At 46.8% G+C, this 22,249-nt stretch overlaps 1 protein-coding gene across 1 annotated transcript; it reads left to right on the top strand.

Moving 5' to 3' along the window:
* Positions 1-38: 38 nt before the first annotated feature.
* Positions 39-21,686, top strand: LOC310683563 (uncharacterized protein; the record flags this gene model as incomplete). Its single annotated transcript, XM_083453497.1, has 5 exons — positions 39-84; positions 5,934-6,237; positions 7,240-7,366; positions 18,024-18,437; positions 21,592-21,686. The coding sequence occupies exons 1-5, from the start codon at positions 62-64 to the stop codon at positions 21,684-21,686; spliced, it is 963 nt and encodes a 320-aa protein (XP_083309623.1). The 5' UTR covers positions 39-61.
* Between the last annotated feature and the right edge of the window lie 563 nt (positions 21,687-22,249).

The raw sequence follows: 22,249 nt of genomic DNA, 5'->3' as shown, positions 1-22,249 counted from the left end.
ATGTGTAAAATATTTTGATGGAATCTTTTGAGGAGTTGGAGATGGCCTTTATAAGTGGTCCATGTTTCACAAGCAGACAGCAAGGTTGGTAGTGCAATAGCTTTGTCAACCAGCATTTTGGCTTCCCTGCGAATGTCCCGGTCCTCAAACACTCTGCACTTCTGCTGCAACTGGGCAGTGCCAATCCTGGATGTGTTGGATTTGTGACCGTTATGCTCATTTCCCTTGGCTAGCAGTAAAGCTCTGCTGGATGAAATATATAATTGCCTCTGATCTATTTTTGGGGAATCCTGCAATGTGTTTGACTTTTTACTCTGCTAACTATATGTGAGAGTTCTGCTCTGGATCAATATCCAGTAGAATTTATTTATTTTTTGCAAGTAAATTTTTATTAATATTGCTCATTTATACATAAGAACAAATACAAAATTTATACCATAACTTGCGCGTATCACATCAAATCAACAAATCAAAAATACAACACAAAATTCTTTTAGGCTCCGCCGAGCCATAGACTTCCTTCCACACTTTTGGTAAGTATCAGATAAAATTGTATTCATGTATTTTATCGTTTTAATCCTGTATCATTTACTGTTAGAGTTAATTCAGGCCCGCCAGTGTCGTCTGAAAATTAGTTCCAAGATAAATCAAATATTTATTCCAATTGTCATGAAATTTCTGTTCGTCTTGATCCCTTAGTCTTCCTGTTATTCTAGCGAGCTCGGCATAATTTATCAACTTAACCTGCCAATCACTTATACTGGGTATAACTTCTGTTTTCCAGTTTTGCGCTAGCAAGATTCTTGCGGCTGTAGTGGCATATAAGAATAGTATCTTATCTTCTTTTTTAATTTCTTTACCCATCATTCCTAACAGAAAGGCTTCAGGCTTTTTGGGAAAAATATATTTGAATTTTTTTTAATGTTCATTGTAAATCATTTCCCAAAAGCCCTTCGCCTTACTGCATGCCCACCACATGTGGTAGAGGTCTCCCTCTGCCTCTCCACATTTCCAACATTTCTTATTTTTCAGCCTATAGATTTTGGCTAACTTCACTGGTGTATGGTACCATCTATATATCATTTTCCATAGATTTTCCTTTAGTACCGTACACGCCGTAAACTTCATATTGATGTTCCACAATTCCAGCCACTTCTCAAACTCAATATTATACCCAATATCCACTGCCCATTTAGTCATAGCCTCCTTCACCTCCTCGTCTTTTGTGTACCACTCCAGTAAAATATCATATATCTTAGCCAATATTTTATTTTTACCTTCTATGATTTCTATACTAAATTTAGATTTTTTATCTTCAAACCCTAGGTTCTTTTTATCTTCTTTCAACAAATCATTTACCTGGTGGTATTGTATCCACCCAGTAAATGAATTTTTGATCTCTTCATATGGTCTGAGTTTAATGCCTTGATCAGTTTTCCGTATAAGTTCTTCATAGGTGGCATTCTTCCCTCCCATATTGGTTTTTTTAACCGTTAGGACCTCTATTGGCGAGATCCACCAAGGTGTCTTCCTTTCCAGCAAGTTTTTATTTCTCTCCCATGCTTGAAATATTGGTCCTCTGAAAACATGGTTCAGGAAGCTTCTATGTGCCTTCACCTTTCCGTACCATAAGTACGCATGCCACCCGAACCTATTGTCGAAGCCCTCCAAGTCCAAGATGTCTCTATTTTCCAATCTTATCCAGTCTTTAAGCCACAATAGGCATGCCGCTTCATAGTATATGCTTAAATCCAGTAGGGAGAAGCCCCCCCTCTCTTTTTTGTCTACCAATATTTTCATTTTTATTCGCGGTCTTTTTCCCTGCCAGATGTATCTCGCTAAGGCTCTTTGCCACTCTTTACACTGTTTTAACCCTTTAAGTATAGGTATAGTTTGAAACAGAAAAAGCATTCTGGGTAGTATGTGCATTTTAACAACCGCTATCCTCCCCAGGAAGGATAATTTCATTCTCTCCCAAATTTCTAGATCTTTCTTAATGCCCCTCCAGGTGACCTCGTAGTTGTCCTTGTAGAGGTTGATATTCTTGGTTGTGATCCACACTCCAAGATATTTCACCTTCTGTACTATCTTAATTCCTGTCCTTTGTTCTAGGTCTATATTGTCTTCTTTACTTAAATTTTTGGTCAACATTTTAGTCTTATTCATATTCACTTTAAATCCAGCCACAGCACCAAATTCTTCCAATTTTTTTAGAGCCTTTTCCACATTATCTTTTGGAACTTCCAATGTTAGTACAATGTCATCCGCAAAGGCTTTAATATTGTATTCATTAATGCCCACCTTGACTCCTTTAACCTCTGTTGTTTCCCTCAGGTTCTTAATAAGTACTTCTAGCACTGTTGTAAACAATAAAGGAGACAGGGGGCAACCTTGTCTAGTCCCTTTAGATATATCAAAATATTCCGATGTGGTGTTATTTATTACAAGTTTTGCTTTTTGCTCAGAATAGATAGCTTCAATGTCCTTTCTAAATCTTTCTCCCATTCCCATCTTTTTTAGGTTTTCAGTCAGGAAGCACAAAGAAACATTGTCGAATGCCTTTTCGGCATCGATAAATATCAAGGCCGCCTGCTTGTCTATTCTATTTTTCAAGTATTCAATAATATCTATCACATTTCTCACGTTATCCTTCAGTTGTCTCCCTGGTAGGAAGCCCATTTGGTCTTTGTGAATTCTACTAATCAAAACTTTTTTTAACCTTTCAGCCATTATATCCGCGAACAATTTATAATCGTTATTTAAAAGTGAAATCGGTCTGTAATTCTTCACTTCTAAAGCGTCTACCTCTTTTTTAGGCATTTATGTGATATAGGCTTCCTTCCAGGTGTTCGGGATCGTTCCCTCTTCTAAGATTTTATTCATAACTTCCCCTAGAATTGGTATCAATTGGTCGCTTAACATTTTGTAATATTTGGCCGGTAGGCCATCCGGCCCCGGTGCTTTTCCACTTTTCATTTTTTTTATTGCCTTCTTTATCTCATCTTCTGTAATCTTCTGGTTTAAGATTTCATTTTCTTCTGTTGTGATCTGTTGTAAGTGATGTTTTCCCAAATAGGTTTCTATTTCAGAATCCTGTTCCTTCTCTCTTTTATATAGGTCTTTGTAATATCTTTGGAATATCCTTTTTATTTCTTTTGGCTCTTCTACTATCCTTTCTCCATCTCTTATCTTACAGATCATGTTTTGTTTTTTCCTTTCTCTTAATTGCCACGCCAGGTATTTCCCTATTTTATTAGCTGACTCAAAGCGTTTTTGTTTCATCATTTTAATTTTCCATTCAATCTCCTGATTTACTATCATAGAATACTGGGCTTGTAATATCTTTATATTTTGTTTTATTGTCTCCTCTCCTGGTTTTGTAGTCAATTGTCTTTCATTCTCCATAAGCTGCAGTAGGATCTCCTCTTTTCTTTTCTCTTTTTCTTTTCTTAAGTGACTATTTTTCTGAATTGAGAAGCCCCTCATTACTGCCTTTCCCGCGTCCCAAACCGTCTCTACGGCTGTTCCTTTATTTCGGTTCCATTTAAGATATTCTTTGAATGTTTCCTTTGCCTTATTTACTACCTTTTGGTCATTAAATAAATATTCATTCATTCTCCATCTGGATGCTCTAACATCCTGACCCTTTATCTCCATAAATACTGGGTTATGATCCGATATAGTTTGTGGGAGAATTTCGGATTTGATTAGACTCTGTGTCAATTCCCTGCGAAACCCAAATACTATCTTTTCTCCCCCAACTCTGGTTCGGGTTTGAGAAAAAGGTATATTGTTTTACACACGGGTTTTTAAATCTCCAAGCATCAATTATTCCCATATTGTTGGCCATTTCAAAAAAAGTTTTGGGTAGCTTGCCTTCCTTTCTCTTTAACTGTTTTGCTGATCTATCTAGGTCAGGTGATACCACTCCATTAAAGTCACCCATCAATATCATTTTTTGATCCATCCATTCTAATAGTTTGTTTCATAGTTCTGAAAAGAAAGTTGATTTTTTGTCATTCGGAGCATATATTTCAACGACAATTATTTTTACCCCTTGAAACGTAATTTGTACTACTATTATTCTCCCTTGTTCATCTTTGTATAATATTTTTGGGTCAAGTTTTTCCTTTATATATAGTACCACTCCTCTTTTCTTAACCCTGTCTGATGTCACAAACTCCAGCCCTAATCTCCTATTACTCAAACTACTCTTATGTTTTCTCGTTACATGCGTCTCTTGAAGACAAATTAAATCAAGATTCTTTTTTAGAAGTATATGCGCAGTCTGATTCCTTTTCTTTTTGTTATTGAGCCCATTCACATTCCAAGATAGAACTTTTAAAGCCATCACTTGTATGCAAATAAGTCTTTATCTAATCTAAGTTAAAGCTCCTGTTCTTTGTTGTCTGTCTTTTCCTTTTCACTCTCTTCTCCCGAATTTATCCCCTCGTCTCCTTCTTCACTCCCCCCATTTCTGCAAGTATCCAGTAGAATTTAAATGACATACTGTATTTTTCGCTCTATAACACGCATCTGACCATAACACGCACATAGTTTTTAGAGGAGGAAAACAAGGGAAAAAAATATTCTAAACGAAAAAGTGGATGTATGATTTTTGTGGTTCATGCTGTGGCCACAGACATGTGATCTGACGGTGAGTTTGGGGTAGCCCAATGCAAAAATCCTGAGGATCCATGTGGATCCACGCTTTGTAACCATGTTTTTGCACCACTGTGGCCCCAAGCAACAGTGGGTGCGTGATTTTTTTGGTGCAAGCTGTAGCCATGGACATGCTATGTGATCTGATGGTGAATTTAGGGTGACCCAGTGCAAAAATCTTGAGGATCCATGTGGATCCACGCTTTGTAACCAGGCTCTCTGTCCTTCTCTTCTCCCCACTAGGTGGCTCTTCTCCCGCTTTGCTGTTTCAAAGTGAGCAAAGTGAGCTACGGAGGAGGGAAGGAAGGGGAACCATGGATCCTCTGCTCACGACTGCAGCTGATCCCCCCACCATACGTAGGCATTCGCTCCATAACACGCACAGACATTTCCCCTTACTTTCTAGGAGGAAAAAAGTGAGCGTTATAGAGCAAAAAATACGGTAAATGGATATTCAATGAGGAGGGGCAGACCCATGGATTGGAGAAAAAGGTGGGATGAATATGCCACAAATAAAAAGGGGAATCCAGCCATTAGGGGCCAGTTTCGGAGCCGTCTTCCAGGGCAGTCCACACAGAGGACCTTGCAACCATCCCATGGGATCCGGAGCAGGAAGCCCCATGGCCACATCCTCTCTGTGCCAAAGGGATGGTGGCTGGAGCTTCAAGTGGGCACTGCCAGGCCCCGAGGCCACCTGAGGGACCATGCTGGATGCCAAAGAACCTCCAAGCAAGTGGGGCTGAGGGGGGGGGTTAAGCTATGTAACACCTTCACCATCATCATCATCCCCATCCCATCTTTCACCCTCCGTTCCCAAGGCAGATTACAAGATTAAAACACAATACTGAAAAGAACTTAAAGCCACTTACAATCACAGAATGCAGGGCAGTCCTACTTTTCTTGCTTTCGAGAGCTGTCCTTTGGTCAGGTCAGGATCTGGCCCTCAGGACAAAGGAAAAAGGGACCCCACCCCAGTAGTCTGTCTTGAGAACAGGGGAGATTCCACGTTCTGGAAAAGGAGACAGGCACTGGAAATAAATGTGCCCTGGCGTTTGGGGTGGGAGGGACCCCCACTCTTGCCTTGAGTCCAAATTACACTTGGTACAAATGACTCACTTGTCAATTCTGACTTCATTCTTTCTCCTTTAAAAAAGAAACTCTGAGTCTGGGCTGTGATTCCTGCCAATACTTCTCCATGCTTGCCCAGGGAACCCTTTTCTCCTCCTTACTGTGTATCAATTTTATATCAGAAAAATGTATTTGCTTTTTAGGATTTGCCAAAACCTCTCATTAGGACAGGCAGAACTTGGCAGAAGACGAAGGGACTCCTTCCGATCTCTTGGAGACTTCCGGAGAGCCCAGATGGATGAGCAAGACTCAGCTGGCCCTGAAGCAGGAAGAGGCCATGCCATGGAAACGGGGAGCAGTGGGGAATTCTGGGAAAACTCCGTGCAGAAGATCCTGGGTGAGGAGGACACCCTCTGCTCAGAGGTGCAGAGCCAGCAGTTGAGGCAGTTCTGCTACCAGGAGGCCAAAGGACCCCGAGAGGTTTGCAGCCGACTCAAACCAGAGCAGGTAGGAGGAAGGGGCCATGTGGGGAGAGGATGTCATGGACTGGTGGACACAGAGGAATGGTGGGAGGAACTGCCAAGGAAGGAGGTTGAAGGCTCAAAGAGCCTTCTAAGCAGTTCACACCGCATACGAAAGAGTGGCCAGGATTCACCCCATCAGTCCCACAGTGGGGCTTTCCCCCTCTCATTCCCCTGCGCACATTGAAGATGTCTATAGGGCTTCAGGAGGGTCCTCCCCACCCGGCCAGAACAGCACAGAGGGACAGAAGGAAGGGGGTCCTTCCATGTGGAAAACGGGAATGTTTGTGCACATGATCTGAAGAATGATTTGAAGAGCACTGTTAATAGTTTCCTTCTCCCGTCACTGGATGTGTGAGTGTTAGATCACATGTCCTATGTTTACATTCCATGCTTGGAAGCGTGAGAACGGAAGACAGTTCCTATCACTTCCGTTCCCTTGGTTCTGTCTCCTGTTCTGCATGTGTTTTTGAATGTCTGTCTTCTTTGAAGTCCGGAGGAGTGGGTGCTGCTCTCAGCTCCAGACGGGTGAGATTGGACACCCGCACTCAGGGGGAGACACACCAACAAACACCAGGTTCTGAATACCCCTCGTTAAAATACAGTGGTGCCTTTGGCTACGTTGCCATCAGGTTATGTTACCTTCTGGTTACGAACGCGGAAAACCAGAAGTACCAGACCAGGTTACTTCCGGGTTTCTCAAGTTACGCAGAAGTGGTAGACCGCCCCACACGCATGCGCAGAACAGACACTTCGGGTTGCAGTAGTTTCCGGTTGCAAACGGCCTCCGGAACAAATCCTGTTCGCAACCAGAGGCACCACTGTACACAATGAATAATTCCATTAGCCCAACAAAATATGCATCCATAAAATGCGCAGAAAAAGATTCCCATTAAAACAGGACATCAATTAAGAGGCAGAAGACAACAAAGTGTAACAGTTCACCTTTATTTGGTCTAAGAGGACAACCTTTTTCTTTTTCTTTTAGGGTCCAGTGTGCTTTGAAGATGTGGCTGTCCATTTCACAGACGAGGAGTGGGCGTTGCTGGATCCTGACCAGAGAGCTCTGCATAAGGAAGTCATGGAGGAGAATCGTCGGATCTTGGACTCTCTTGGTAAGGCTCCCTATTGGATCATCCTATCTGTTTTGTAATTCAAGACATCTCTCTATGGGAGGAACCTCTGATTTTTGGAAGGGGGTTCAACAGCGCCACCCACAGCACCTGGGATGCTAACACTCCCACAGCCAGCCTTGGGTGGAAGACTGTTGACTGCTTTGCCTGTCAATATTCTTCCTCCGGCCCTGCCTTTTCAAAGCATGAAGACCAGCCAGGTGGTTGCCAGAGTGGTGCATGCTCTGGTTATCTCCTGCATGGACTACTGCTATGTGCTGTCCATGGGGCAACCTTTGAAGGTGACCCAGAAACTGCAATTAATCCAGAATGCGGCAGCCAGACTGGTGACTGGGGGCGGCCGCTGAGACCACATAACACCAGTCCTGAAAGACCTACATTGGCTCCCAGTACGTTTCCGAGCACAACTCAAAGAGTTGGTGCTGACCTTGAAAGCCCTAAATGACCTCGGCCCACTATACCTGAAGGAGCGTCTCCACCCCCATCGTTCTGCCCAGATACTGAAGTCCAGTGCCAAGGGCCTGCTGGTGGTTCCTTCACTGTGATAAGCCCACCCTGTGGAACGCCCCCCCCCCCATCAAATGTCAAGGAGATAAACAACTATGTGACATTTAGAAGACATCTGAAGGCAGCCCTGTTTAGGGAAATTTTCTAATGTCTCACATTTTAATGTATTTTTAATCTTTGTTGGAAACCACCCAGAGTGGCTCGGGTATAAATAATAAATTGTTGTTGTTGTTGTTGTTATTCCTGAGGCTCTAATCTGTTTGCCACTTAGTTGCAGGTGGTGATGAATTGGAGATGAAGAACGAGGGAGACCACAACGAAATCCACACAGTGGAGGAGCCATATCAGGGTTCAGACTGTGGCAAGAGCTTCAGGCAGAGCTCCCCTTCCACTTCCCATCAAAGAAATCTCCTTGAGAAGAAACCTCATCAGTGCTTGGAATGTGCAAAGAGATTCAGATACCGAGGCCAGCTTACTGTTCATCAACTTATTCATACAGGGGAGAAACCCTATAAATGTTTGGAATGTGGAAAGAGCTTCACTCAGAGCTCCCATCTCACGATTCATCAAAGAATTCATACAGGGGAGAAACCCTATCAGTGCGTGGAATGTGGAAAGAGGTTCCGTCAAAGATACAAGCTTACTGTCCATCTGAGAATTCATACAAGGGAAAAACCTTATCAGTGCCAAGATTGTGGGCAGAGCTTCAGAAAAAAGGACAGATTAACTTCCCACCAAAGAATTCATACAGGGGAGAAACCCTACCAGTGCCAGGAGTGTGGAAGGAGCTTCAGAACAAAGGAGACTTTCACTGTCCATCAGAGAAGTCATACAGGGGAGAAACCTTATCAGTGCTGGGAGTGTGGAAAAAGCTTCATTCAAAAAGGCCACCTTATGTCCCATCAATTAATTCATACAACAGAGAAACCCTATCAGTGCCAAGAATGTGACAAGAGCTTCAGTCGAAGAGAGAGTTTCACTACCCATCAAAGAATTCATACAGGGGAGAAACCATATCAGTGCTTGGAATGTGGAAAGAGATTCAGTCACAGCTACCAGCTAAGTGTCCATCAAAGAATTCATACAGGGGAGAAGCCATATAAGTGCTTGGAATGTGGAAAGAGATTCACCCGGAGCACCAATCTCACAACCCATCAAAGGATTCATACAAGGGAGTAACCTTATCAGTGCTTTTAGTGTGGAAAGAGCTTTACTCCAAAATGCCATCTTAGGGCCCATCAAAGAGTTAATCCATGAGAAAAAGCCTATCAGTTACGAGCTTCAGAAAAATGGATAGTGTCATGTCCCATCAGAGAATTCATACAGGGGAGAAACCCTAACAGTGGCAAGCATGTGGAAAGAGCTTCAGCCACAGGGCCCGTCTTGTTGGCCATCAAAGAACTCACAGTGGGGCAAACTACAGTAGTGGCTGTGTACAGATTTAATTGGAGGAGACTTTAGTTCATATGAGGTAATGGTTGCAGCTGGGTTCTTTGCCACATCTGGTGCCCCATATTAATACCTACTACGTACCCAGAGCTGTGACTTTCAAGTCCTTGGCCAAGCTGTTGAATTCCGTCTTCAGGTCATGCCTGGACAGAGGGATAACAGTGATTGGGCGACACTGATGAGGTTGCTGTCCATGCTGAACTTTTCTAGGAAGGACTTGGTGTAAAAAATGTGATAGTTGATTGAATATTAGATATTATAGAGTTTGATCAAAGTGTCCTAGTATTAATTGCATCCAGCCTTTTAGATAGGATGCATTAGGCTTGACTTTTGTATGCCTGCATTTTGTAACCCTCATTCCACCCTCCTGTAAGTTTCCTACCGCTTCCATCCTTTTCAGACCCTAGAAGGGCAGATGATGTTTTGGGAGAGAGATCTGTGTTGAGCTAGCATCCATGTGAGAACTCACACCTCTCCTCAAAGGTCTTTGACACGTTTTGGGGAGAACTAAGATAGGGAGGAGGAACATCAACAGCCCCACCGTGGGCCTGGTTGCCAAGGGAACGCTGCAACATATGAGAACCAAATGACCTGGGCACTCTGGGACACCCCAAGGTAATTTCAGAGGAACTAAGATAGGGAATAGGAAAATCAACAGTCCCATGGAAGTCCTGGTTGCCATGGGTATGGTGTCAAAGTGAGACATATGAGACCCAAATGACCTGGGCACTCTGGTGAATCCCAAGGTAATTTCAGAGGAGTCTCTATCCACATTGAGCCACGCATCTCATGGCCTGTGACCTTTCTTGATTCAAGTGGAAGAGTGTTGTGGCATTTTATGAGTCTTTGTGTGCTGTGTATACAAGCTTTCTTCTAATGTGCCTCCTGGCAGCCTTTTCAAACCAGCCCTTCTGCTGAAGAACTGGATGGCAAGGCTGTCCTATTGCAATAGTTTGAATAAACTGGGTCCCTGCAGGACTCTGAGTTTGCTCTCCTTCTCTTGGTTCCGTGTTTTTTTTTTTCAGATGTTCCCTTACATGTGTAACAAACCGCTGGCGTAGAAGCAAATTCTTACCACACAAGCAGGTAACGTACTTTCTTATTTCTATAGCTATTAAATTTGTGCAGTGCCCTTGATCTGAAGATGCCAGGGTGGTTCACGTCACGAGTAGAGAGGTTCACAGTGCTTCCTCTTCCAGAGCCTCCAAGCTGCAAATTGGTGGGGCTCCTTGTTTTCTCCTGCTCTGGAGGGTGGGATCCGAACCAACGGCTTCAAGATAACAGGAATGAAGATTCCTATTAAAATTCAGAAAGAACTTTCTGCCAATAAGAGCCTATTTATAAGCAGAAGACACACGTTCTGTTAGCATTTCACTCCTCCCATTGCAAGGATCATCTGATTCTTGTTTACTCTCTGTTCTGTGAGGAAGGAATCCAGTCTGTGTGAATTCCGTCTCTGGTACTATTGCACTTTTTCTTTCTGCTGTGTCTTGCGACGAGACAGGATGTCTGTATGAGGGCTGCTCCTCTCATACGTCTTCCGTTCCTTAATCTGTAATTAGTAGAAATATGGCCAGATCCCTCCTCTCCTCTTTTACTCTGCTAGACCGGGGGCTCACAAGAGAGCAGCTGGCAGTCCCAGAACAGCAGGACTCCTTCCCGGAAACGCTGTGTAGCTGTCCCAGTGCTGGAGGAGGCCGTGGGGCCTGCAAGAGTGTTCCCTTACATTCCCCCACCAGCCCCACAGGCAAGCTGGATACTTTTGTATCAAAAATATATCTGAAACCCGTTCCTTTGCTAGGGGGTAGGGGGTGGGATCCCCTCTCAGGCCCCTGGGGATGAGGGGGTGAAATAAAAGAGGAGAAGGACCGCCCGGAGGACGGCCTTGCAGGACAACAAAGCAGCCTTGTTGGGGGGGGGGCCTCAGGCGACCCCTCCGGGCCTTTCACCCCGCAAGCTGTTGGTAGAGCCGGGGACTAAGAAGCCATCGAAACACCCACAAATCCCACGACGAGCCTGAGTGGCCCCCACCCATAGAAACCCCCCTCCCCGTTCTGCAGCCAAGAGGCTTGTAAACCCTTCAATGGAGTCCCGAATCCCCTCAATGAAACATCAGGATTGAGCAATCGGCGCCGTCCAAAGTGACAGGCAGCCAATCCGAAGTCAGGAAGCAGCAGCCCCGTGTCTGGAGCGCGCGATCCGCCAGGAGAGCTCGGCTCTTTTGCGCGACTCCTTGAGCGCAAGAAACCGAGAGCAGAAAGGGGGGAAGAAGCGCGCCACAAAATGTAGCAACAGCGGATACAATGTTTCTTGCAAGACAGAAACAGAGGGGAATCCAGGGCTCCCCTCCCTCCCTCCCTCCCTCAAGCAGAAGGTCCTTTGCCCTTAGGGGGGAATCCAGCTTCGCCCCAGGAGGCAGCCCATACCCCAGACAGGAATCCGGATCCTTCCAGAGGAGAAGCGCAGGAAGGCCTCGCGACTGGCGGGAGGTGTGAATCCCGGTCTTGCTCTTTGGGGAAGCAGCTCCTTCCAAGGCGGTGGGAGCTGGGATGACGGGGGGGGGGGGACACTTTCTCCTTGATGCATGACAACCACTCCTCTTTTGTGACCATGGCGCGACGTTTTGGTGACGGTGGGAGGGATGCAAATACGACCCCCCTTGGGGCTGCGATGCCCGGGGCTCCTGCTTTGCAGAGGAAGAGGGGAGGAGCCCGGCTCGCCCAGGGTTCAAAGGAGCTGGGCTGGGTTCCGGGAGAGGATTGGGAATAAAGGGGGCCACGTCCCCCAGAGCCAAAGACCCTTCCTCCCCGTCCCTTCCTGCAAGCGGGGGGGGGGGGGGCTGTTGTCTCTCTGCTCCGCAAGTGCTGCCTCGGGGGCGCCTTCGGGGATCCGGTGAGTCTCCTTTCTCTTCCCCCTTTGGGCGTCCTGGGTCTCCCGCCCCCTGTGTATTCATTTCGGTCTCCGCAAATAAGGCGCCTCGACGCGTCTGCAAAGTCCGAGGCTCCTCCCGGGCTCCGGAATAGAGAGGATGTGCGTTTGATGTGCTCCGCCTTGCAAGGGTTAAAAGGAACTGAGCTGCATTCCTAGAGAGGACAGGAAATAAGGGGGGGAGGACGAGGCCCCCTCCCGCCCCCCGCCCCCCATTTCCTCTCTTCCCGGGGGAGGTTTTCGTCTCCTTTCCAGGAGCTGCGTCGGTGGCACCCTTGGGATCTTGTAAGTCTCCTCTCTCTTCCCCATGGGGCGCAGGGGGGTTGTTGTTGTTTAGTCGTTCAGTCGTGTCCGACTCTTCGTGACCCCCTGGACCAGAGCACGCCAGGCACTCCTGTCTTCCACTGCCTCCCGCAGTTTGGTCAGGTTCATGTTTGTAGCTTCGAGAACACTGTCTAACCATCTCATCCTCTGTCGTCCCCTTCTCCTTGTGCCCTCCATCTTTCCCAACATCAGGGTCTTTTCCAGGGAGTCTTCTCTTCTCCTGAGGTGGCCAAAGTCTTGGAGCCTCAGCTTCACGATCTGTCCTTCCAGTGAGCTGATTTCCTTCAGAATGGATAGGTTTGATCTTCTTGCAGTCCATGGGACTCTCAAGAGTCTCCTCCAGCACCACAATTCAAAAGCATCAATTCTTCGGCGATCAGCCTTCTTGATGGTCCAGCTCTCACTTCCATACATCACTGCTGGGAAAACCATAGCTTTTACTATACGGACCTTTGTTGGCAAGGTGATGTCTCTACTTTTTAAAATGCTGTCTAGGTTTGTCATTGCTTTCCTCCCAAAAAGCAGGCGTCTTTTAATTTCATGGCTGCTGTCACCATCTGCAGTGATCATGGAGCGCAGGGGGAAGAAGGGGGCTAGTCCCAAGGCGGCCGGGGGGGGCGGGGGGGAGTTTATATTCTTCTTCTTGGGCGATCCCTGGTAGCCGAGTAAGATGGTCTTCCACGAACACGGTTTGAACAGTGAGTCCGTAAGTGGCTGTGGAGGCCAGTTCTGGATCCACACGTCCTTCCACAGTGGGGACTTCTGATCGGCAAGTCCTAGGCTCTATGGTTTAACCCACATTGCCACCCGCGTCTCATTAAGTTCGGAATAGAGTAGTTGTTTTGAAAGAAAATCATCAGGCATCTGCACAACATGACCAATCCAGCGAAGTTGATGTTGAAGAATCATTGCTTCAACACTGGTGATCTTTGCTTCTTCCAGGACATTGGCATTAGTTCTCCTGTCTTCCCAAGTGATGTGTAAAATATTTTTGGGACACCGTTGATGGAATCTTTTCAGGAGTTGGAGATGGCCTTTATAAGTGGTCCATATTTCACAAGCATACAGCAAGGTTGGTAGTGCAATAGCTTTGTCAACAAGCATTTTGGCTTCCCTGCGAATGTCCCGGTCCTCAAACACTCTGCACTTCTGCTGCAACTGGGCAGTGCCAATCCTGGATGTGTTGGATTTGTGACCGTTATGCTCGTTTGCCTTGGCTAGCAGTAAAGCTCTGCTGGATGAAATATATAATTGCCGCTGATCTATTTTTTGGGAATCCTGCAATGTGTTTGACTTTTTACTCTGCTAACTATATGTGAGAGTTCTGCTCTGGATCAATATCCAGTAGAATTTAAATGACATACCGTATTTTTCGCTCTATAACACGCATCCGACCATAACACGCACATAGTTTTTAGAGGAAGAAAACAAGAAAAAAAAATATTCTAAACGAAACAGTGGATGTATGATTTTTGTGGTTCATGCTGTGGCCACAGACATGTGATCTGATGGTGAATTTGGGGTGACCCAGTGCAAAAATCCTGAGGATCCATGTGGATCCGTGCTTTGTAACCAGGCTCTCTGTCCCTCTCTTCTCCCCACTCAGTGGCTCTTCTCCCGCTCTGCTGTTTCAAAGCGAGCTACAGAGGAGGGAAGGAAGGGGAACCATGGATCCTTTGCTCACGACTGCAGCTGATCCCCCCGCCATCCGCAGGCATTCACTCCATAACACGCACAGACATTTCACCTTACTTTCTAGGAGGAAAAAAGTGAGTGTTATGGAGCAAAAAATACGGTAAATGGATATTCAATGAGGAGGGGCAGACCCATGAATATCCCACAAATAAAAAGGGGAATCCAGCCATTAGGGGCCAGTTTCGGAGCCGTCTTCCAGGGCAGTTCCACACAGAGGACCTTGCAACCATCCCATGGGATCCGGAGCAGGAAGCCCCATGGCCACATCCTCTCTGTGCCAAAGGGACGGTGGCTGGAGCTTCAAGTGGGCACTGCCAGTCCCCGAGGCCACCTGAGGGACCATGCTGGATGCCAAAGAACCTCCAAGCAAGTGGGGCTGGGTGGGGGGTTAAGCTATGTAACACCTTCACCACCATCATCATCCCCATCCCATCTTTCACCCTCCGTTCCCAAGGCAGATTACAAGATTAAAACACAATACTGAAAAGAACTTAAAGCCACTTGCAATCACAGAATGAAGGGCAGTCCTACTTTTCTTGCTTTCGAGAGCTGTCCTTTGGTCAGGTCAGGATCTGGCCCTCAGAACAAAGGAAAAAGGGACCCCACCCCAGTAGTCTGTCTTGAGAACAGGGGAGATTCCACGTCCTGGAAAAGGAGACAGGCGCTGGAAAGAAATGTGCCTTGGCATTTGGGGGGGGGGAGGGACCCCCACTCTTGCCTTGAGTCCAAATTACACTTGGTACAAATGACTCACTTGTCAATTCTGACTTCATTCTTTCTCTTTTAAAAAAGAAACTCTGAGTCTGGGCTGTGATTCCTGCCAATACTTCTCCATGCTTGCCCAGGGAACCCTTTTCTCCCCCTTACTGTGTATCAATTTTATATCAGAAAAATGTATTTGTTTTTTAGGATTTGCTAAAACCTCTCATTAGGACAGGCAGAACTTGGCAGAAGACCTAGGGACTCCTTCCGATCTCCTGGAGGTATCCAGAAAACAGAGATGGATGAGCAAGACTCAGCTGGCCCTGAAGCAGGAAGAGGCCATGCCGTGGAAACGGGGAGCAGTGGAGGATTCTGGGAAAACTGTATGAAGAAGAACCCAGGTGAGGAGGACACCCTCTGCTCAGAGGTGCAGAGCCAACAGTTGAGGCAGTTCTGCTACCAGGAGGCCAAAGGACCCCGAGAGGTTTGCAGCCAACTCTACCACCTTTGCCGTCAATGGTTGAAGCCAGAAAGGCACACAAAAGCTGAGATGCTGGACCTGGTGATCTTGGAGCAGTTCCTGGCTGTCCTTCCTCCAAGGATGGAGAGCTGGGTGAGGGAATGTGGAGCGGAGACCAGTTCCCAGGCAGTGGCCCTGGCCGAAGGTTTCCTCCTGAGTCAGGCAGAGGAGAGGAAGCAGGCAGAGCAGCAGGCGAGAGAGACTTTCCTCTGGATACTCCCAAGGGGCTCCAAAGAGGAGGGAGAGTATTCCCAAATCATTTCCTAATGGCCCATCCTTTTTTGGAAAGCATCCAATGAATGATATCGGACAGCCCTAAATTGTTTGTGTCCTAAGCCAGTCCATTTCTAATCTACCTTTTTGAATCCTTGTTGCTCTTTCAGGGGACGGATCTGTTAGCAGAAATGGGTCTTGCTTCTTCTGAGGCAGAGAAGACTCCGTTGGACGCCAGAGTGAGGCCTCTGGGTATGGAGGAAGGAGTTTTTTCTCTGTTGGGTCACATTTTGTGGATTCTGAAACTAATCTGTGAACTCGTTTAATATTTGGGGGGGGGGCGTCACAGGGGACCCAGAGTCCAGAGAAAGGGAGATGTATTTTTGCGCAACTAGTATGTCAAATGGGTACAAACGTCCACATTTAGGTGGCAACTCCTACTTGTCTGAAGGCGCACCTGTAGTTTTGAAGCATGCGCTCTTGGCTTCCCACTCACCTTCTTCTCTCGCAGGAGACGGAACGATGCCAGCAAGACCTGCATGTCCATCTTTTCTTGGTGGTGGAGGGGAAGCTGCCCCTGTGGACCCAGAGCAGGTAGGAGGAAGGGGCCATGTGGGGAGAGGATGTCATGGACTGGGGGACACAGAGGAATGGTGGGAGGAACTGCCAAGGAAGGAGGTTGAAGGCTCAAAGAGCCTTCTAAGCAGTTCACACCCCATACCAAAGAGTGGCCAGGATTCACCCCATCAGTCCCACAGTGGGGCTTTCCTCCTCTCATTCCCCTGCGCACATTGAAGATGTCTATAGGGCTTCAGGAGGGTCCTCCCTGTCTCCTGTTCTGCATGCGTTTTTGAATGTCTGTCTTCTTTGAAGTCCGGAGGAGTGGGTGCTGCTCTCAGCTCCAGACGGGTGAGATTGGACACCCACACTCAGGGGGAGACACACCAACAAACACCAGGTTCTGAATACCCCTCGTTAAAATACAGTGGTGCCTTTGGCTACGTTGCCATCAGGTTATGTTACCTTCCGGTTACGAACGCGGAAAACCAGAGGTACCAGACCGGGGTACTTCCGGGTTTCTCAAGTTACGCAGAAGTGGTAGACCGCCCCACACGCATGCGCAGAACAGACACTTCGGGTTGCAGTAGTTTCCGGTTGCAAACGGCCTCCGGAACGAATCCCGTTCGCAACCAGAGGCACCACTGTACACAATTAATAATTCATTAGCACAACTAAATATGCATCCATAAAATGGGCAGAAAAAGATTCCCATTAAAACAGGACATCAATTAAGAGGCAGAAGACAACAAAGTGTAACAGTTCACCTTTATTTGGTCTAAGAGGACAACCTTTTTCTTTTAGGGTCCAGTGTGCTTTGAAGATGTGGCTGTCCATTTCACAGACGAGGAGTGGGCGTTGCTGGATCCTGACCAGAGAGCTCTGCATAAGGAAGTCATGGAGGAGAATCGTGGGATCTTGGACTCTCTCGGTAAGGCTTCCTCTTGGATCATCCTATCTGCTTTGTAATTCAAGACATCTCTCTATGGGAGGAACCTCTGATTTTTCGATGGGGCTCAACAGCGCCACCCACAGCACCTGGGATGCTAACACTCCCACAGCCAGCCTTGGATGGAAGACTGTTGACTGCTTTCCCTGTCAATATTCTTCCTCCAACCCTGCCTTTTCAAAGCATGAAGACCAGCCAGGTGGTTGCCAGAGTGGTGCATGCTCTGGTTATCTCCTGCATGGACTACTGCTATGCGCTCTCCGTGGGGCAACCTTTGAAGGTGACCCAGAAACTGCAATTAATCCAGAATGCGGCAGCCAGACTGGTGACTGGGGGCGGCCGCTGAGACCACATAACACCAGTCCTGAAAGACCTACATTGGCTCCCAGTACGTTTCCGAGCACAACTCAAAGAGTTGGTGCTGACCTTGAAAGCCCTAAATGACCTCGGCCCACTATACCTGAAGGTGCGTCTCCACCCCCATCGTTCTGCCCGGATACAGAAGTCCAGTGCCAAGGGCCTGCTGGTGGTTCCTGCACTGTGATAAGCCCACCCTGTGGAACGCCCTCCCATCAAATGTCAAGGAGATAAACAACTATGTGACATTTAGAAGACATCTGAAGGCAGCCCTGTTTAGGGAAGTTTTCTAATGTCTCACATTTAAATGTATTTTTAATCTTTGTTGGAAGCCACCCAGAGTGGCTGGGGTATAAATAATAAATTATTATTATTATTATTATTATTATTATTATTATTATTATTATGCCTGAGGCTCTAATCTGTTTGCCACTTAGTTGCAGGTGGTGATGAATTGGAGATGAAGAACGAGGGAGACCACAACGAGATCCAGACAGTGGAGGAGCCATATCAGGATTCAGACTGTGGAGAGAGCTTCAGGCAGAGCTCCCATTCCACTTCCCATCAAAGAAATCTCCTTGAGAAGAAACCCCATCAGTGCTTGGAATGTGGAAAGAGATTCAGTCACCGAGGCCAGCTTACTGTTCATCATCTTATTCATACAGGGGAGAAACCCTATAAATGTTTGGAATGTGGAAAGAGCTTCACTCAGAGCTCCCATCTCATGACTCATCAAAGAATTCATACAGGGGAGAAACCCCATCAGTGCTTGGAATGTGGAAAGAGCTTCAGTCACAGCTACCAACTAAGTGTCCATCAAAATATTCATACAAGGGAGAAACCCTATAAATGTTTGGAATGTGGAAAGAGCTTCACTCAGAGCTCCCATCTCACTTCCCATCAAAGGATCCATACAGGGGAGAAACCCTATCAGTGCGTGGAATGTGGAAAGAGGTTCCGTCAGAGATCCAAGCTTACGGTCCATCAGAGAATTCATACAAGGGAAAAACCTTATCAGTGCTTGGAATGTGGAAAGAGCTTCATTCGAAAGGACAGTTTCACTTCCCACCAAAGAATTCATACAGGGGAGAAACCCTACCAGTGCCAGGAGTGTGGAAAGAGCTTCAGAACAAAGGAAACTTTCACTTCCCACCAAAGAATTCATACAGGGGAGAAACCTTATCAATGCTGGGAGTGTGGAAAAAGCTTCGTTCAAAAAGGCCAACTTAGGTCCCATCAAATAATTCATACAACAGAGAAACCCTATCAGTGCCAAGAATGTGACAAGAGCTTCAGTCGAAGAGAGAGTTTCACTTCCCATCAAAGAATTCATACAGGGGAGAAACCATATCACTGCTTGGAATGTGGAAAGAGATTTATTCTCAGAAGGCAGCTTACTGACCATCAGAGAATTCATACAGGGGAGAAACCCTATAAATGTTTGGAATGTGGAAAGAGCTTCATTAGGGGCAGCAATCTCACTTCCCATAGAATAATTCATACAGGAGAGAAACCTTATCAGTGTTTGGAATGTGGAAAGAGCTTCAGTCGAAAGGACAATTTCATTTCCCATCAAAGAATTCATACACGGGAGAAACCCTATCACTGATTGGAGTGTGGAAAGAGCTTCAGTCACAGCTACCAGCTAAGTGTCCATCAAAAAATTCATACAGGCGAGAAACCATATCAGTGCTTGGAATGTGGAAAGAGATTCACCCGGAGCACCAGTCTCACAACCCATCAAAGAATTCATACAAGGGAGTAACCTTATCAGTGCTTTTAGTATGGAAAGAGCTTTACTCCAAAATGCCATCTTAGGGCCCATCAAAGAGTTAATCCATGAGAAAAACCCTATCAGTTACAAGAGTGTGGAAAGAGCTTCAGAAAAATGGATAGTGATCAGAGAATCAGAGAATTCATACAGGGGAGAAACCCTAACAGTGGCAAGCATGTGGAAAGAGCTTCAGCCACAGGGCCCGTCTTGTTGGCCATCAAAGAACTCACAGTGGGGCAAACTACAGTAGTGGCTTTGTACAGATTTAATTGGAGGAGACTTTAGTTCATATGAGGTAATGGTTGCAGCTGGGTTCCTTGCCACATCTTGTGCCCCATATTAATACCTACTACATACCCAGAGCTGTGACTTTCAAGTCCTTGGCCAAGGTGTTGGATTCCTTCTTCAGGTCATGCCTCGACAGAGGGACAACAGTGATTGGGCGACACTGATGAGGTTGCTGTCCATGCTGAACTTTCCTAGGAGGGACTTGGTGTAAAAAATGTGATAGTTGATTGAATATTAGATATTATAGATTTTGATCAAAGTGTCCTAGTATTAATTGCATCCAGCCTTTTAGATAGGATGCATTAGGCTTGACTTTTGTATGCCTGCATTTTGTAACCCTCATTCCACCCTCCTGTAAAGTTGTCCTGTGTAAGTTTCCTACCGCTTCCATCCTTATCAGACCCTAGAAGGGCAGATGATGTTTTGGGAAAGAGATCTGTGTTGAGCTAGCATCCGTGTGAGAACTCACACCTCTCCTCAAAGGTCTTTGACACGTTTTGGGAAATGAGAACTAAGATAGGGACGAGGAACATCAACAGCCCCACCGGTGGCCTGGTTGCCAAGGGAACGCTGCAACATATGAGACCCAAATGACCTGGGCACTCTGGGACACCCCAAGGTAATTTCAGAGGAGTTGATATCCGCATTGAGCCACGCGTCCCATGACCTGTGACCTTTCTTGATTCAAGTGGAAGAGTGTTGTGGCATTTTATGAGTCTTTGTGTGCTGTGTATATAAGCTTTCTTCCTATATGCCTCCTGGCAGCCTTTTCAAACCAGCCCTTCTGCTGAAGAACTGGATGGCAAGGCTGGCCTATTGCAATAGTTTGAATAAACTGGGTCCCTGCAGGACTCTGAGTTGGCTCTCCTTCTCTTGGTTCCGTGTTTTCATTTCAGATGTTCCCTTACATGTGTAACAAACAGCTGGCGTAGAAGCAAATTCTTACCACACAAGCGGGCAATGTACTTTATTATTTCTATAGCTATTAAATTTGTGCAGTGCCCTTGATCTGAAGATGCCAGGGTGGTTCACGTCATGAGTAGAGAGGTTCACAGTGCTTCCTCTTCCAGAGTCTCCAAGCTGCAAATTGGTGGGGCTCCTTGTTTTCTCCTGCTCTGGAGGGTGGCATCCGAACCAACGGCTTCAAGATAACAGGAATGAAGATTCCTATTAAAATTCAGAAAGAACTTTCTGCCAATAAGAGCCTATTTATAAGCAGAAGACACACGTTCTGTTAGCATTTCACTCCTCCCATTGCAAGGATCATCTGATTCTTGTTTACTCTCTGTTCTGTGAGGAAGGAATCCAGTCTGTGTGAATTCCGTCTCTGGTACTACTATTGCACTTTTTCTTTCTGCTCTGTCTTGCTACCAGGCAGGATGTCTGTATGAGGGCTGCTCCTCTCATACGTCTTCCGTTCTTTAATCTGTAATTAGTAGAAATATGGCCAGATCCCTCCTCTCCTCTTTTACTCTGCTAGACCGGGGGCTCACAAGAGAGCATCTGGCAGTCCCAGAACACCAGGACTCCTTTCCGGGAACGCTGCGTAGCTCTTCCAGTGCTGGAGGAGGCCGTGGGGCCTGCAAGAGTGTTCCCTTACGTTCCCCCACCAGCCCCACAGGCAAGCTGGATACTTTTGTATCATATATACATCTGAAACCCGTTCCTTTGCTAGGGGGTAGGGGGTGGGATCCCCTCTCAGGCCCCTGGGGACGAGGGGTTGAAATAAAAGAGGAGAAGGACCGCCCAGAGGACGGCCTTGCAGAGACAACAAAGCAGCCTTGTTGGGGGGGGGGCCTCAGGCGACCCCTCCGGGCCTTTCACCCCGCAAGCTGTTGGTAGACCCGGGGACTAAGAAGCCATCCAAACACCCCCAAATCCCAAACATCCACGCAGGACGACGAGCCTGAGTGGCCCCCTCCACATATAAACTTCCCTCCTAGTCATCTGCAGCCAAGAGGCTTCTAAACCCTTCAATGGAGTCCCAAAACCCCTCAATGAAACATCAGGATTGACCAATCGGCACCGTCCAAAGTGACAGGCAGCCAATCCGAAGTCAGGAAGCAGCAGCCCCGTGTCTGGAGCGCGCGATCCGCCAGGAGAGCTCGGCTCTTTTGCGCGACTCCTTGAGCGCAAGAAACCGAGAGCAGAAAGCGGGGAAGAAGCGCGCTACAAAATGTAGCAACAGCGAATACAATATTTCCTCCTTTTTCCTTGTTTCTTGCAAGACAGAAACAGAGGGGAATCCAGGGCTCCCCTCCCTCCCTCAAGCAGAAGGTCCTTTGCCCTTAGGGGGGAATCCAGCTTCGCCCCAGGAGGCAGCCCATACCCCAGACAGGAATCCGGATCCTTCCAGAGGAGAAGCGCAGGAAGGCCTCGCGACTGGCAGGAGGTGTGAATCCCGGTCTTGCTCTTTGGGGAAGCAGCTCCTTCCAAGGCGGTGGGAGCTGGGATGACGGGGGGGGGGGCACTTTCTCCTTTATGCATGACAACCACTCCTCTTTTGTGACCATGGCGCGACGTTTTGGTGACGGTGGGAGGGATGCAAATACGACCCCCCCCCCGGGGGCTGCGATGCCCGGGGCTCCTGCTTTGCAGAGG

This window comes from Podarcis tiliguerta (genome assembly GCF_965153285.1).
Source record: "Podarcis tiliguerta genome assembly, chromosome: 8".
In the NCBI taxonomy this organism is placed as follows: Eukaryota; Metazoa; Chordata; class Lepidosauria; order Squamata; family Lacertidae; genus Podarcis; species Podarcis tiliguerta.
Note: the sequence above shows the minus strand (reverse complement) of the source record. Positions and strands in the feature narration are given on the sequence as shown.